Genomic DNA, 16,676 nt, shown 5'->3' on the forward strand with positions numbered 1-16,676 from the left:
GGCTTTGCAAACTGCTTTCTCGTGGCAACGATCAATGAAGACCCAAACATGTGAAGCCGCTAGCGTCCAATGATGATTGGCCTAGAATACAGAATAACTTGAGCTTGCTATATATATCTAAAATGATCCTGGCCAAAATCTTCGTGGCTGTCTGCCCCCAAAAGACCGTTGGAAGAACTTTTACTCGTCAGGAACTCAGCTATCTGGAGATTCATCTACCGCAAACTGACAACGAAAGATCAACACCACCTTTCAGGCGTATTCTTGAGGATAATCACCAGAAGGGGAGGTGGATTGACAAACAACATAGACCTGCCGAACTCCTTGTACTGACAGCAGCGAAGAACGCAGTCAAGGGCTTAACTGGGGCGATTCAAGATTTTATGGTATGATCCTTCACCCACACCAACATTGCCGTTCTCACGTTTTGGATGACAAGCCATGATAAGTAGGAAATATATTCAAACGGAATAACAGTGCGCTGAAGTCTCTAGACATCGTGCTCACTCGTGTCTGGGGCGACGCAATAAGAGCACTGCTACTATGACTTTCCTTTAAAATAGACATGGATCATGAAGTAATCACGAGTTGAACTCTCTCCACAATGTAATCCCAGGCTTGATTCGTGCGACTCCTGTGGTTGGCACTTCTGGTAGTGCCGTACGGCATATCTATACCGAATAAGGCGCTATAATTAGACAGTTCTGATCATGAACGTACCTGTTGAAATGAACACGAAACGTCTGAGGACAAGGGCGGATAGTGACGAAGAAGCAACCATATGTATACTCTATTCCACAGAACCTAGCACCAGCCCAACTTCTGAATAGTTTTCACTTCCGGCAACAGTCTCAGGTTCACCAACCCGGCCGAGTGATCATAGAGGAAAGCCGAAGGAGAAAGTTGTTTTGTGAAAGAGTTTCCCATCGCCATCAGATATACTTTTGGGTAATGACCAGGGGATGCTCATCTCCGCAAAGGTTTGCCTTGAGGAAAAGCAGTTTGCGCTACGACTATCTAGCTTATAAATGATACAGCACAGATCCTGGTAGATTGATTCTTCAAATTGATCATAAGTCGGATATCCGTCGCTCTTCAAGACCTCCCCGCTAGAAGGTCATTATACGTTGACAAATGAATGAGCTGGAAAGTGGCAGCCGATGATGATAGCACCGTTGTAAGTATCCTTCACTCCTTCGAAGGGCAATACTCCATCCAAGGCGACAGATACTGGTGACACTTGCAGCTTCAGCTTAGGTAGTATTGCCTTGTGTGAGTTATAGCCTCACCTGTGATGTTTGCATCCCGCATTGCAAAGGATAATCCAATAGAAGAAAGACGCAAAATGACATCCATTGCTTTGTTGTTTTCAGCCATCACAGCATACTAAAATCATATGAGAACTATCAGGGGTGCTGTGACACAGATAAACAGAGGCGAACGCGGCTTGGACGAATGGGGCTTTTTCAGCACATTATATAACAACAGGTCAAGGATCTTTTAATTTCTCCGGACAAGATAGTATCTGTTCTTTAAGCCTTCAGGCTGAGCCTCAGGGAACTCTTTCCGGATTCATGACGACTCGATGGTGAAATGCAATCGTTGCTATAAGTCAACTCTACAATGTCTCTGCTGGTCTAGTGTCTCTCGGGCGTTTACATGCGGATAACATGAAAGCGATGGTGACGTCCAACGACGAAACCAAAGGTCGGGGCATACAGAAGATGCCCGACTCTTCAGAGCCTCACTAGGCGAGCCAGCGTCAAGCATACCGGGAACGTCTTGCTGACTTCTACTCTCGCAAAGAAACAGAAAAGCAACTGATAACCGGGATTGATTAGAATTGTGCTGAAGGAAGTTCCCAGTGCATCTATATTTTTACAGGCTGACAAGTGATGTGTTAGCTGCTTTCGTGGCCGTTAGCTGCATTTTATCCCAACACTGAATTCTCCCTCTGTAAGTGAGAGTTTGGTCTCTACGAGGGTCTTTTTGTCGTTTTAACGCAAAAAGTGAACTTGGATCTTACTTCGAGTAGATGTGCGGGGGGTGTTGGGGAAAGTGTTTACGCAATACGCAACATACTCCTCCAATTTCATCCTGATCAACTAGTCTTAGCAACATGACATACTATTGCATCGTCAATTCTCGGCATTTCTGTACAGCTATTCGCGATTGAATAGGGACTATTCAAACTTCATAACCCTGGCGATGTTGGTTCGTCATGCTGATCAGAATGCCATTCCCTCTCAGCTTTGTACTACATACATACAACGTCCCATGGCTCTTTTCTTATCATACCTTTGTCATGAATCATCAAACATATGAAAACAAGCCTTGGTCAAGATACCCGGCTGAGTGACATCCCGACGAGGCACATTTACCATTTCCCGTCTTCCAGCACCCAAAACTCCAAACCCTCCATCTATAGTTATAATCGCTAGCATCTTGACAAATGGGTATACCAAACTCCTCTAATGCTCCAATTTTGAACGCTGCGCCGGCTGATCACGCGTCATCTTCTCCTCTCTCCTCGGCCTCTCGTCGTCATCGCTACTACTGTGATCAGACACGCACGTCGTAGACGGCAAGACGTGATCGATGGAGTGCGAGGTGATGTCGATGGTCGTGCGGACGTTGATTACCGGCCTGGGCCAGGGCTGAGGCTCCCGGTGCTGATACCTCTGCCCGAGGTCCGACGACGGCCTGGACTCGGGGTATTCGTGCTCGTCGCTGCCCCTGTCCTCCCGGGCTGTCTTGTTGAGCTCGATGTCAGAGCCCTCAGGCGACAGCGCCCTCTCGATGTCGTCGTACGTGCGAGCGGTGGAGTCGCTGTGGTCGGTGATCCCCTTCGTCCGGGGAGTGGCGGCCTCTTTGTTGATGGGGTGGCCAGAGCTGGGTCCTGAAGGACGGGAGTGTTTGCTGTTTGTGCTCCATCCGAAGCCCCAGCTTTGGAAGAGGGGGCGCATGCTTGTCACTGAAGCGGCGATGATGCCGAGGGCGGGCTCCAGGACGGTCCAGATCGCGATGTCACTGTTGGCAGGGTGTCAGCATTGTATCTGTGATGAGGCGGTGGGCGCAATTACATCGTCTCATACAGGAAGTCCGTGGAGATAGCGAGACGTCTGATGAAGGGAATCCGAATGATGAGGGCTACACCGGCACTGTAATGGCTTTAGCAGGGGCGCACGTCAGTTATGAGATCCATTCACTTACACCATGCCCATGCTGAGAAGCACGGCGACCAACGCCTTGGTCCGGCGGTTGAGATTGACATTCCACAACAGTGCTATCGGTAACAACCCGATACACCAGTCCGAAACTGCCGAGATAATGCTGTGCGCGATGGTGGCATCGGGGACGATGTTGTAGTTGATGCATTTTCCCTTCTCGCCGTATAGCTGTCTCCAAAAGTATGAGGGCGGACTGCACTGGAACGTCATGATGAAGAAGTAGGCGATGGAAATGAGCAAGACGATGGCCATGTTGACGTAGATGACCCATCTGTGGACCTTGTTGAGGGCAAGTCTGAGGAGCAGCAGGCAGATGGACGTTCGGATCGCGAGGGTGATGGGCGAGTAGATGACTTCGCAGATGTACCACGCCCTTAGGGAAATGGCAGCTTGTTCAACTGTGAGCTCTGTGAGGTGCTTCCCGGTGGCGCCTTGGATGACTCCGTGAAGCGCGACAGCGCCGTAGACTGTGTACATGATCTATCATTTGTGTGAGTATGGCTGACGGGGAATTGAGACATCTCCAGACTTACCATTGCGAGGAAGATGAGGTAGTCATCTGCTCCAACACTCTTCACGATCCGTACCTTTACGTACGCTCTGGCGAGTGTGAAGAGGCCGGCCGCGATGAGGAATGACAGCTGCACTGCGAACAGCGTCATGCCACGGTTGTGGACATCGCCCTGAGCGTCTCGCGCAAAGATCAGACTCGTGTTATCCATGTTGACAGAATGACAATAGCTTTGTTTGGGGAACAAGGGGAAACCGCCATCAACCGTGCCATGATCATGGGATGGGGAGGGGACTTATAAGTCCAGCCTCCAGGCAAAGTCATGCCGGCCCCATCTGTCAAAAAAAAACTCCTCTGGTTGGGGGCCTGGGAAAAGAAATTGAAAAAGAAATACGGCGTTCATGGAGGGTTCTCTGGCGGTATGACGGCGAGCGAGTTTCTTGATCAGGTACGTCTGCGAGCCGATGGATAGGGGAACGCACTCGCATCTCCCGTGCAGGGTCGGGCAGGGGTCAGATACTTCCGCGTCCCAAGTTTTGAGTGGTCCATTGGGAGAGTAAGATCAGGGCCGTCTATGTACGGACTGCCTTGTACGCATACATGTAGGAACGATATTGCCAGCTGACAGGTGCCCACCTTCGAAGCCCTGGTATGTCTGCGGCCCCGAGTGGCTCCTCTGCAAGTAGTATGCATCTTGAAAGAGGCGAGAATCCACAGCTGGAGAAAAGAAAACCCCACTGTCAGAATTCGGCTACCAACATAATCGAGAGATCAGACTAACAGAGACTGCTGGTGTAACAGGAATCGTGGCTGGACGAGTGATCTGGAAAGAGGAGTCGGGCAGATACTACTCCTGAATGCTACGACTTCCATGAGAAACGGTCGACTGGCGGCGTGAGAAGTGCCGTCGCCAGGCAGAGAAACTGCTCGTGACCGAAGCTCCTCTGACCGGGTCTCTTCATCCTTGATTCCGGGTATCATATGAGACTCGGTTCCTGAAGCAAGATTGAAATATGATATATCTCGCATATCAATCCTAGGCTTTGAGGGTTGGATCTGAAGCACACATTGTGGGATCTTGGCACCGCCTGATCTCAACCGTGCTTCTAAGCCTCGATTACCGAAGGCATGATGTGTCACCTTCTGCAAACGCAGAATGTTGCGTGATGCCGAAGATGTCTTAGCTATCACGTCTTGCAGATATCACAGTGGCGGAGGGTCCGTGGCCGTCGAACGATCTGGAGATTCATCAGTACGCTATGGCCATTCGAATCCCACGAGAAGAAGAAACCATCAGAACCAGCTTCGGGCGTCAAATTTGGGAATAAAGAGGCCTTCGCTCGATCGCTCACTTCTCGTTGATGATGTAAGGTGCGGAGCAAGCTCGATTTTAGCCGTCTGGCTCGTTGCTCTCCATCGACCTGGTCCGCATTAAGTTTAAAATATTACCGCCACCATCAATTTCGATAAACTTTTCATTATTCGCATTGCAATCCAGCAAAGTACCGGTGGCGATTTGAGAGTTCCGCCTGACCGTGAAATGAGCACGAGGTAGATTGCTGTTGATTCTGATGGGAGACACAGAACTACCCTGGATGATCCGTCCGAATCCTGCCATCTCCTTAGACTCTCCTCGGGGCAGGGCTGGCAAAGGGTGTCGTACGATTGTAGAAAATAAGGTACGTAAGGTAAAGTGACATGCATATCACCCACATTGCAAGATGGACAGGTGCGATGAGTGGGTAGCAGCCGAGAGCTACATCCCAGGAGTACCGGCCGTAGGCCCAAAGCTCAGCCTTTCCCGCCCCAGGTCCAGGGGTCCTTTACGAGCGAGCCACTGGGGCACGTCGGATTGATCGGCCAACGGTCGTGAGCGCTTGGCCTGCGAGGTTGTCGAAAATGTGGGCGCGCAACGGGGAAGACGGCCCAGGCCAAGCCGGCGCAAGAGCCCAAGACTTCAAGTGACCTGTCAAATGCAACAGAGTGGGCAATGAGCAGAGGACCCGGACTGTGAGCAGAAAGGATCGGATTCTGGCCGTATATTCGTAACGGCTGACGGTTGCTTCGTAGGATGGGCAAGAGAAAAAAGAAAGGTGTTGGCGCTATGTGGAGGGGGAGTCGTGATGGAGGTCGAGCAGCAACGCTGCGGAGGCCAGGGTGGCACAGGCCCGGGGGACCTCCGGAGGCAGGGGCCGAGAGCTCATCTCGCCAATCGATTGGAAGAGGGCAACTGTGCCAGTCACGATACCGAGGGTTCCTACTGGGGCAGATCTCTTGATGCTAGGCAGGTGCCGCGGTGGCATTCGGAGCGGGACATGTTTGCCTGCCAACGTCTCAAAGGTTGCATCTGACAAGAGCTTGGGGCAGCCTACCGGCCGAAGCGCACTTCGAGGAAGGCCTTTGATGTGACCCGGCCTGCGCGGCATCATGCTGTGCTTCAGGTTGCGAGACGCCAGGGCGACGTCGAGATCTGATCGTGTCAAGGTGACAGCTCACGAAGCGGACCCGGCGCCTCTCGTCCGTCCCTGGTTCCCCGGCTGCACAATGCATTGATGTGGGATGAACTGGACTGGGCTGGGCCATCAAGTTTTTGTTGCCCTGGCCTCGGCCGCGTACAAAGAAAACTCTGTCGAAATCCTGCAGCCTGTTCCTTTCTTTTGTGGTTTCTCGTGCGATCGATTCGAAGAGTATTTTCGTCGTCGCTGTTGTTGGACCCGATACACGAGAACTGACCAGCCAAAAAAATGACTCGTCAGTTCAAAGTATCTTTGAGTGGTCCAGAGACCCTCTCCATTATCCGCTACTTTGGCAATTATGCGCCGCTACTGACTCGCTCGGTTTCTTTTCTTCATCACCTCGGGTCTTTTGCAAAATGTCTCTCGGGAGTCGGGAACGGCTTGCCAGCCACGTTCGGACTATGTCGGGCATTGTCTAGCCTTGAGAAATGGCGCAGCGAAGTTGTCTCGTGGTGTAGTGTCGAGGACACTAAGAGTTGCCCGTGGATATTAAATTTAGGAGTCACCGTTGTCCTCGAAACCCTCCAATTTTGCTTGGAATTAGATACCGTCCACTCATCGCTGAAAACTAAAGGCTAGACTGCTAATAACAGCTCTGATATGCCGTATTGCCCTCGCTGCGAACGCCGGCGCTGGCCTCTGGAAAATGAAACTTTTTGGCCCGAGGTCGAGCCGTCGAGGAAAAAGAAAGCGTTCTAGTTTGATGGTCAGATTATGACGTTGCGAACGTGGGTCCCCTCTCGCTTCAGGACACAAGTGGCTGAACAGCGGAGGATTGAGGGGTAGAGCCACGAAAAGTAAAATAACAAACAAACGGAGCTTGGTAAGCGTACTTCGGACGTTCAAGAGGCCTTACGGCTTCGACCTCCGAGAGATATTCAGAGATGTGCCCCACATTGACACCGATCGCCGTTGAAATCGCGGGTCTGGATTGCGGAGGCGGGGCCGAGATGCACAGACCTTCCGACCGAAGTCTCCGGACGATCGATCGAAGTCATTACGTCGACATTACCGTAGCGAGACCTTTTGAATCAGTTGATGGGAGTCCTGCACGATGCTGTGTCCCGTAAATGTTGTTTCGTACGCACGTGGTAAAACCACTTAGGCCAGTGTAGAAACGAGTGAATACGTCAATCGGTTCATCAAAAAGAAGATACCGTTGAGCGGTGAATATGGCATCCTGGAGTAAACGCTCCGGTCAAGGCCATCAGCAAGACTGCACAATCTTTTGCCGCAAAGACACCGAATTTGGTGCATGCACCATGACGGGCAAGGGGGTAGCGCCTGGGCATCGACCGTGTAATGTTCCTGCAATTGCAGTCACGATGACGTCGATGATGAGGTATGTGGATAACCCGCCTGCACCATGCCTTCCTCGGTCGAAGGCATATACAGAACGGAACTGCTTTTGAGCTCATCTCAATCGTCCGACGGTGCTTCATTTACGATTTGCACCTTACCCAAACACCACACTTCAGAGTTTCTCCAGCCCATACTGCAAATCAAGACTACACAAACGCACTTGCTCCAAGATGACGGACAAGTCTCAATTTCAAGAGGGTATGATACACAATGCCTCTGTCACAGCACCAGCGCTAATTGAACACCAGGCCACAGTGTCCCGGTGACGGATCAGAGCTTCCCAGGAAAGGAGGGAAAGCTGCCCATCACCCCTCAGTTTGATCGCATTCCAGACGGCGATGGCGGCTCCAAGCTTTACCAAGCTGCTGGAAAGCTCAAGGACAAAAAGGCCATCATCACAGGCGGTGACTCTGGCATTGGTCGAGCCTCTGCCATTCTGTTCGCAATGGAGGGTGCCGACTCACTCATCGCCTACCTGAAGGAGGAGGAGGAGGATGCACAGGAGACCAAGAAGCGCGTCGAGGCCTACGGCCGAAAGTGCTACCTTGTGCCCACTGACCTTACCGACCGTGCAAACTGCCAAAAGGTCGTCGACGAGGCAATCGAAAAGATGGGCAGCATCGACATTCTGTTCAACAATGCCGCATACCAGATGATGAAGGAGAACATCAAGGACCTCTCCGAGTACGTCAATGACCTCTGTATGTTCGAGACTTGATCACTGACGGTGCTTTCAGGGACCAATGGGTGCATACGTTCAACGTCAACATCCATTCCTTCTTCTACCTCTCCAAGTACGCCCTGCCACACATGAAGAAGGGTTCAACCATCATCAACAACGCGAGCATCAACGCCTACATCGGCCGTCCAGACCTGCTTGACTACACTTCGACGAAAGGTGCCATCATCTCATTCACACGAGGCCTGAGCAACCAGTTTGTCGACAAGGGCATTCGTGTCAATGCCATCGCCCCAGGACCTGTCTGGACGCCGCTCATCCCTGCTACAATGAACGAGGAGGCACAGAAGCAATTCACCGCCCCCATGGGCCGTCCAGCGCAGCCCTCTGAGATTGCGACCTGTGTGGTGTTCCTCGCGTCGACTGACAGCTCATGCATCAGCGGCCAGACAATTCACTGCAACGGTGGCACTATCGTCAACGGTTGAGTCGTGAGAATTGGGCACATTGGGCCAGGACGGCATGTACACTAATCTAGTAATTAGCTGCTGCAACCAGATGAATGACGTATGACCCATTTAATCTTCGGCTTTACATCCGACGATGCAAGCCTTTCTGCGGGGTAACTTAATCAGCCAAGCCTTAGTCTCGGTCTGCAATAATGCCTCGCCAATTCAAATAGATCGCAAAAGAGACAAACGTGAGCTCGAGTTGTCTAGAAGCCTGCCTCGTTGATCATCCCCAATAATTGCTTGGAGCATCGTTGGAGGCACTGGACACTGCAGACGGCAGAGCTAACCCATTCGGGAGGACAGCATGGATGAAACAGGGGACCAGGATGAAACATGTCCAACCACGGGCCTGACAGGCTGCTAGCCAGCTGCTAAAAGGCAGCGGGGACGACGCGCTTTGCATGACCTGCATTTCGAGAGTGGTTCTGATGCATTTTGTGCATATCCGTCCATATTGAGGCGTATTACCACCGGATCGGCGACTTCTTTTCATTGGACGAGATGGACGTCTGCTGTTTAGAGCGAGACCGCAGTAACGGTCGCGCCCCTTTATCTTGTTTTCGTTGTTGACTTGGATTGACGCGACAGAGCCGAGCTTCCGTGTGTTTAGATAGACGTGCCAGTCGGGGAGCCACGGTGGCTTTCCCGGGCAACCATGTGCTGTTGAGTTTCCGTGTCAAAAACGTGTATTTGCTGAGGCTCGTTGTGAGATAGTTTTGCCACGTAAACTCTGCGGCAACAACAATACAGCAGCGCCGATGCAAGCTTACGTTGGGCGGGTTTGATGGCGGCTTAGATAAGAGTCAATGACGGAAGGGCAGTGGATATGTTCGCGTATCTGATTGTTTCACCGCATCACGGGTCGCGGATCTTTTAGCCCCCCAGATTCGCAAATTGTCAAAGTGCCTTGCGGACGACGGGGTATCGATGCTGGGCGCAAACCACTCCACGGGTTTCTGCGACATGACAAGTCGAGGCTTTCTTCGGGTCCCGAACATGTTTGGGGAGCTTGACGTCGTTCCCGCAGGCAAGGAGCAGGACGGAGTCATGTCGCCGTGTTCTTGGGCGGCGGAGGGCAATGCAAACAGAGATCGATGGGAAACTCTATTGAAGCTTGGTGGTATTGCTGCGGGCCGTTGCTAAGGAATGACATTCTGACACGGGGCAGCACCGCGCGACTGGGCAACATTCTTTGTACTCTTTTAGGCCGGCAAATAATGCTCCTCCCCCTCCGTCCCCCTTTGTCTTCCCAGCAGCCTACCTTAGGTAGTGTAGTGTAGCTACGGTGCTAAGGTAGTCAGTCGTGATCCAATGGCAGGACGGCGCTGACTCTGGGGACCTGCCAGAAATGGGCCCCTCCCATGGTGCCTCCCATGGTGCCTCCTACAAAATGGAAGGCAAGCGTGGGCATGAGCGTGGGACGTGTCGCGCTTTCCCCTTCCTCGTCGCTCCCTTGTCGCAGGCCCATCCCTTCATTTTCCCTCTCCCCCTTCCAGAACAACTCATCTGGTCTGCCACTGCTTGTTTTGGGCTGAGCCACCCACACGTTCTCCATCCGTTGTTTATTTCCTTTCTTTTTCACTTCTACAACGAGTGTCGCCGTCGACTCCTTCATGCCTCTTGTCCCTCTGGCTTGCTGCTCTGCTTTCTTCTGCCGTATCTGCTTGGGCCCCTCGAGCCGTGCACTCTAGCAGCTGCGAAACCCCACAAGGATCAGGTAAACAAACGAATACCCTGCCCTCTGTCGCATCGCATCGCAGTCGCATTCTTCACCCGAATACACCCACAACGCCGGCAACATGTCTGCCACGTACAAGCAGTTTCTGGCTGCTCCCAACTCGTCGCTGCTCGCGCCGAACGCCACCCTCCTCTACATCACCACCACCACCATCATTAATGGACCTACCGACATCATCAAGCACCTCAACACCCAGCGCAACCAGCTGAAGAAGAAGAAGGAGGACATCCTCGACGTCGTTGAGGGTCGCGATGCCATCGCCGCCGAGATTGAGACCTCGCTGGAGTTTGTCACCAGCGGAGGTGCCTACCTGCCTGGCCTTGACGACAACTTCCTGGCTGACCGCACCGTCCACCTGCCAATTGTTTGTCCCGCCCCGCGCTCTAGGAGTCTACCCTTGAGTGCGCGACCCAGCTAATACGAGGCCCTTCACAGATGCACGTCGTCAACTTTGACAGCGAGGGCAAGATTGCCCAGATCCGCCAAAGCTGGGACCAAGGATCACTCCTTAAGCAGCTAGACATTATCGGAAGGTCCGGCCGGAACTGGCCCATCCGTGACAGCCAGGAGCAGATCAAAATGATCACCAGGGGCCTGAAGGCCACCGGCAAGGTCACCGACGCCCCCGACACCAACGAGCTCATCAACCGGTCCCGCGGCAGCTCGACCAATGCCCTCCGCGACCCCCATGCCTCCCTCTCTCTGTTTGCGCCGAGAGAGCAGCAGGCTGAAGAGGGTCCGGCCAGGTCCGTCGTGTCACCTTATGCGGGTACCCGACCTCAGCAGCGGTCTTTCAACGATATCATGAGCGACGAGCCTGCCGACGAGCCCGCCTCTCCCAGCGCAGGACGCGATCGCGTTGCTCCCAAGATTGGTGCCGGAAAGAACTTCCAGCCCAGCCGCCTGTTCGACGCGGACGAGCACGCCCACGTCCCCGACAGCCCCGAGGAGAAGACGTCACCCGAGAAGTTCATCCGTCCCAACCCCAAGAAGTTCCAGCACTTTGACTTCGCCGACGGCTCGGACCCGCAAGACACCCCTAAGCCCGCCGAGGGCCGACCCAAGGCCGGCAAGCACGACAGCAGCTGGGGCTTCGAAGACTTTGTCACCCCTCAAAAGGTCAAGCCTACCAAGACTCTGCGCTCTCAGGATGTGCGCCACTGGGATACTGACGTGGGCCACACCGACTTGAAGGACACCCCCGCAGCCCGTCCCGTGCAGCAGAAGCCCCGCCGCGATGCCGAGCCGCACTTTGAGTTCCAGGATGACGGTCCGGATGGCCAGCCTCGGGCCGCCGGACGCCCCAAGGGTGCCGCGCACAACACCGGTCTGCACCTCTACGAGAACAACCTGTACAGCGAGGACGGCAAGCCCCTGCCTGGAACCGATTCTGATCAGGCCCTTGGTAACATCACCAATCTGAACAACCGCCACAAGGACTTTGACCCTCACTTCGCCATGTCCGACGACTCTCCCAGCCAGCAGGCCGGCCTTCAGCAACGGCCTGGTGTTAGCGACGCTCGCAAGAAGGCGGTGAACATGATGAACGCCAACTGGGAATCCTACGACCGGTCCCCGGCATCCCAAAAGGAAAACATCGAGCCGGCGCCCACGGGCAAGGCCAAGGGTGGCATTCACATTGCCGGCGACGGCATGGGCTCCAGAAAGGCGGTCGAAGACCAGGACGGCGACAAGCGTGGTATCAACATTGCCGGCGATGGTATGGGCGGCAGGAAGGGCACCAACCGCAACTGGCTGTACGGTGGAGATGACGACGACGAGGACACCCCGAAGGCCGTTCCGCCCAAGGGAGGTTCCAAGCCCGCTGGTCTGACCGCGGCTCAGAAGAGCTTCTGGGACTTTTAATCGACGCCTCTAGACCGGCCCGCCGCATACACCATACGCGCAAGACCTCCGGGGCCACCCTTCTTTGTTTTGTTACGACTCAGATGTCTTGCATGCTGCCCACGATTCACGGGAGCGTTTATTGTTGCGATATTACCAGACCTTGTCTTGTTTACTCCAGAGCGGTCCAGCGCCCGCCCAACTCCTCCGGGGGATGCCTGGCCGAGAAATGCCTGGATGTAAGTAAGAATGTGTATTAGCCCCATCCCTACCACGGTGTGGGAAGGGGAGAGAAAGAAGGTTTTGTTGGATCAGGGGTGTTGAAGAGTGAGGAGAGAAAAATAGGGTCCTCTGTTATTGTAAAGTTGCAAAGCCCATGATATCCAGCAGACAACTTATTCCTGTTCATTCAACGCCTTCTTGTTCCACGTGAGATGCCCACTTGCGCGCCCAGACTAGGCCCGGGCCGTTTCCGTACCAATGGACGATGTAACACACTTGCAAACCGGCGGAGCAAGCGCAGAACGCAGACGAACGGACTTGAGAAGATTTCATTTCATTACTGCCAAATGTTTGAGACCAGGAAACGTCCCTCCTAAAAACTGGTATCCACCAAAGGTTTCCCATGACATCCAAAACGCCGCGCTAATATCCCATCGCTGACAATTCCCAATCAAAGAAACACAGAATCTTAGCACAAAAACTTGTAGACCCTCTTCCACCTCGGCCAAGTCCTCTTCTCCTCCTCCTCCTGCGCGACGAGGATGCCGAGGTTAAAGTCGCGCCGCCCCGTCGTGAGGTCCATGGCGTCGGTCTGGATGAAGGTCGTGCGGAAGTAGAGCTTGTGGGCGATGTAGAAGATGGCGACGATGGGGAAGGCGGCGTACCTCAAAAAGAAGTTGCGCGCGACCCACGAGGCCTCCTCGTTCTCCCAGCCGACGGGGAAGGCGCCGACCCAGAACTGGGCGATGAGGACGAGGATGTTCATGGCGAGGCCGCAGTAGGAGCCGGTGACGCCGACCTGGGAGCGGAAGGCGAGCTCGTGCAGGCCGTGGCCCTTTGCGCGCCAGGCGTGGCGGAAGCGGATGTGGCACAGGCAGATGGAGGCCCAGGTGAAGACGGAGGAGAGGCCGGAGATGGCGAGCAGCCAGTCGAGGACCTCGTCCTGGGCGTCGAGGTCGGCGAGGTAGGCGATGAGGCCGACGGCGGAGGCGACGCCGATGGCGGTCAGGGGGCGGCCCTTGCGGTCGACGTAGGAGAGGAAGCGGGGCGCCTGCTGCTGGTCCGCGAGGGCGGCGAGGGTGCGCGAGGAGCCGAAGACGGCGGAGTTGCCGACGGAGAGGACGGCGATGAGGATGACGGCGTTCATGACGGACGGGAGGACGTCGATCTTTGCGTTCTCGATGGCGATGACGAAGGGCGAGGTGGTGATGTCCGCGGGGGAGGTGGCGCCCAGCAGGCGCTTCTCGTTGTACGGGACCAGGAGGCCGATGAGGGTCAGGGCGACGACGTAGAAGAGCGTGATGCGCCAGAAGACCTGCTTGATGGCCGTCGGCAGGGACTTGCGCGGGTTGGCTGTCTCGGCTGCCGCGAGGCCGACGAGCTCGGTGCCGGCGAAGGCGAAGGCCGCCGTGACGAAGACGCTGCAGAGGCCTTTGAAGCCGTTGTGGAACGCGCCCGGGTCGTGCCAGTAGCGGCCGCCTATATAGCCCGAATCTGGGGTGCCGCCGCAGTTGAGGACGATGCCGAGCAGGCTTTGAGGGCGCGTGTTAGGGAGTGGCAATGCTGTCGAGGGGAGGCGTACGGGACTTACATGAAGCCAATCACGGCTATGACTTTGATGATTGAAAAGATGAACTCGGCCTCGCCGTATCCTTTTACGCCGAATAAGTTGATAGCTATGATGCCGACCAAGAAGATTGTGACGAATATCGCTTTGGTGATGCGTCCGTCCCAGTACGTTATCGTTATGGAGGCGGCTATGATCTCAAGGGGAAGCACTATCAGCCATTGTAAGGCGTAGCTGTAAGGCGTTAGTCTGAAGTCGACGATGCGGACCTGTAAGAGCCAACTCACTTCCAACCCATCGCAAACCCCCAAGAGGGATCCAGGAACCGCGTCGAATACGCTGAAAAGGAACCCGCAACGGGGAACGCAACGGCCAGCTCTCCCAGCGCCTGGCAGGTGCAATACAGCATGCCGCCGACCAGCGAAAACGCAATCAGCAATGACGCCGGCCCGCCGACCTCGAGCGCCGTCCCCGATGCCACGAACAGGCCCGTGCCGATGGACCCGCCGATGGCAATCATCTGCAGGTGGCGGCCCTTGAGCTTCCTCGACAGCAGCGAGTTGGAGGTCTGCAGGTTCGCGTGGTGGATGTCAAAGTAGTGCACGCCGTTGAGGACGCGCTCCTCGCCGCCGCCGGCCTCCTCCATGTCGATGGACGAGTGCTTCGGCCGCGGGTGCTGGCCCGGGTCGCGGCGGAAGGACTCGAGCACGCGGGCGAAGACGCCCGGCGCCGGGGACGGGTCGTAGATTGGCTCGCGCCGCATGCTGTAGCTGCTCCCCAGCGTGAGGGAGTCTTCCTTGATCTTGAGCGTGCTGAGTTCCACGTCTTCGTTGTACGGCGCCATTCCCGTTGCTGCTTGTGGTGGGCAAGGCTTCGCGGGGAGGGTATAGGGTTCTCTGTGGGTTTACACCGCTTCGTCGCGGGGTTCGTCGATCGTCGTCGGCACGGGACTGGTACCGTGATATCGACTCGCTTGCGATATTCGATATTTCGATCGATCGGCGTGGCTAACGGACTTTAGGCGTCTGTCAGCTCCGTGGAGGACCTCATGCCTGTCGCAGAAGGGAACGGGGTGATGGTTTTTGGTCGTTTGGGAAAAGGTCGTCGGGTGGTTCGAGTCGTATGTCGGGTATCGTGCTTCGTCGTCGCAGCAGATCGCCTGGTTTCGCAAGATTGTAATTCAAAGATTTGAAAAACAACGGCGCGACGGAAAGGAGCCTGGCTACCTAAGGGGGTTGGGTGACTCGCCCGCGTAGGGAGATGCTTATCATGCTGCTGCGGCTGTGGCACACCGAAGCAGCGCAGTCCAGTTGCCGCATTGGCGTCGAGAGAGGATGGGCTGGCGGCGGGAAAGGGTGCCTTTCGCTGCTATCTGGCGACAAGGATGTTGCCCGCAACGCCAATCCATCCAACCTGTCGGCGACAAGACGAATGATATCCTCGAAACGGGTTAAAGGCCGGGCTGGGGTGGTCAAGGTTCGGTCGGCGAATGAGGGGGACGAGTCGCCGCGGCCCAGGCCCCCGAATGAATCCTTTTAGCTTCCTTCCAGGGCTTGTCTATCTCTGGTTCTCTCCCTTGAAGTGTCACATCCCGCGCTGCTGATGATTGATGTGGTGTGTAAAAATGTGTGTGTGGTACACATGTTAAAAAAAACCCACACCATTGTCTCCCGTTATCTCCATCTCGTTCTTGGTATCCTCGCTTCCCGCATCGTCGCAATCGGCAAGGGGAAGCACATGCTTGTCCGGGGGCGCCTTATGGGGGTGCTCCAGCGCCCACTGTCCAGCATTGCCCGCCTCCCACCTTTCGATCCACTGACTGACATGCGGGAGAGATTCGTACACCGCACTGGCCAGCTGTAGTGGGAGACCCCCTCGCTCGCCATCCCCTGCCTCTCGATCCTTCAGTGATTGTATCCGTGACCTCTTACCACCTGTTTGGGAATTCCTCAGGTTTTGACGATTCGCAAATCAGCCTAGCGTCACGCCTTGCGTCGTCTCTTTTAAGCTTCGCTTTGCCTTCTCGACATACTGCGCAAGATCGGCTCGTCCCGCAACGTTTGTTCGTACTTGCCTTTGCGTTGACAACTGACACCCCCGCGCACGCACGGATGAGGCCCCATCGACAGGCTGTCAGCCAAACTCATCCCATTTCCTCGGCGCCCAGGCCGTCTTGCGTTGGCAAGCAGCGCGGTGGCGGTTTGATGTGATCAATTCTGGGACATATCTTACTGTTTTGCTCTGTTGATAATCCTTATCTGCGCCTCTCAGCATACGAGGTGTCTTGAGTTTCATCGAGCGTGTTACTTGTAGCGGACATTAGAGAATCAATCTCTACCGCCGTCTGTGACATGTTTTTGTAATTCCGTTCCTGTATTTCGTAGATGCTCTCACTCTCAGTATTCTTACTTCGAATGTAGAGGCTCGTCTTGAGGTTTGTACCATCAATCATTCTTTAAATCAACGGCTGCATTATGACTTCCATCATGTGAAT

At 54.7% G+C, this 16,676-nt stretch overlaps 6 protein-coding genes across 6 annotated transcripts; 3 read left to right on the forward strand and 3 right to left on the reverse strand.

Moving 5' to 3' along the window:
• Window positions 1-2,471: 2,471 nt before the first annotated feature.
• Window positions 2,472-3,952, reverse strand: CGCA056_v001029 (uncharacterized protein; the record flags this gene model as incomplete). Its single annotated transcript, XM_037316290.1, has 4 exons — window positions 2,472-3,030; window positions 3,084-3,161; window positions 3,214-3,710; window positions 3,764-3,952. The coding sequence occupies 4 exons, from the start codon at window positions 3,950-3,952 to the stop codon at window positions 2,472-2,474; spliced, it is 1,323 nt and encodes a 440-aa protein (XP_037186127.1).
• Window positions 3,953-4,944: 992 nt separating this feature from the next.
• Window positions 4,945-5,456, reverse strand: CGCA056_v001030 (uncharacterized protein; the record flags this gene model as incomplete). The annotated part of the gene is made up of 5 exons (XM_037316291.1): window positions 4,945-4,979; window positions 5,033-5,162; window positions 5,248-5,270; window positions 5,332-5,352; window positions 5,405-5,456. The coding sequence occupies 5 exons, from the start codon at window positions 5,454-5,456 to the stop codon at window positions 4,945-4,947; spliced, it is 261 nt and encodes an 86-aa protein (XP_037185090.1).
• Window positions 5,457-7,141: 1,685 nt separating this feature from the next.
• Window positions 7,142-7,446, forward strand: CGCA056_v001031 (uncharacterized protein; the record flags this gene model as incomplete). The annotated part of the gene is made up of 2 exons (XM_037316292.1): window positions 7,142-7,297; window positions 7,363-7,446. The coding sequence occupies 2 exons, from the start codon at window positions 7,142-7,144 to the stop codon at window positions 7,444-7,446; spliced, it is 240 nt and encodes a 79-aa protein (XP_037185089.1).
• Window positions 7,447-7,789: 343 nt separating this feature from the next.
• Window positions 7,790-8,786, forward strand: CGCA056_v001032 (putative oxidoreductase; the record flags this gene model as incomplete). Its single annotated transcript, XM_037316293.1, has 3 exons — window positions 7,790-7,817; window positions 7,868-8,303; window positions 8,357-8,786. The coding sequence occupies 3 exons, from the start codon at window positions 7,790-7,792 to the stop codon at window positions 8,784-8,786; spliced, it is 894 nt and encodes a 297-aa protein (XP_037185092.1).
• Window positions 8,787-10,609: 1,823 nt separating this feature from the next.
• CGCA056_v001033 (uncharacterized protein) lies at window positions 10,610-12,414 on the forward strand (the record flags this gene model as incomplete). The annotated part of the gene is made up of 2 exons (XM_037316294.1): window positions 10,610-10,912; window positions 10,984-12,414. 2 exons carry the CDS (start codon window positions 10,610-10,612, stop codon window positions 12,412-12,414), a joined length of 1,734 nt encoding a protein of 577 aa, XP_037185091.1.
• Window positions 12,415-13,084: 670 nt separating this feature from the next.
• On the reverse strand, window positions 13,085-15,026 carry GAP2 (General amino-acid permease GAP2; the record flags this gene model as incomplete). The annotated part of the gene is made up of 3 exons (XM_037316295.1): window positions 13,085-14,147; window positions 14,207-14,416; window positions 14,470-15,026. 3 exons carry the CDS (start codon window positions 15,024-15,026, stop codon window positions 13,085-13,087), a joined length of 1,830 nt encoding a protein of 609 aa, XP_037185086.1.
• Window positions 15,027-16,676: the final 1,650 nt, after the last annotated feature.

The sequence above is a fragment of the Colletotrichum aenigma genome (genome assembly GCF_013390185.1).
Source record: "Colletotrichum aenigma strain Cg56 chromosome Unknown KSG_Cg56_contig01, whole genome shotgun sequence".
In the NCBI taxonomy this organism is placed as follows: Eukaryota; Fungi; Ascomycota; class Sordariomycetes; order Glomerellales; family Glomerellaceae; genus Colletotrichum; species Colletotrichum aenigma.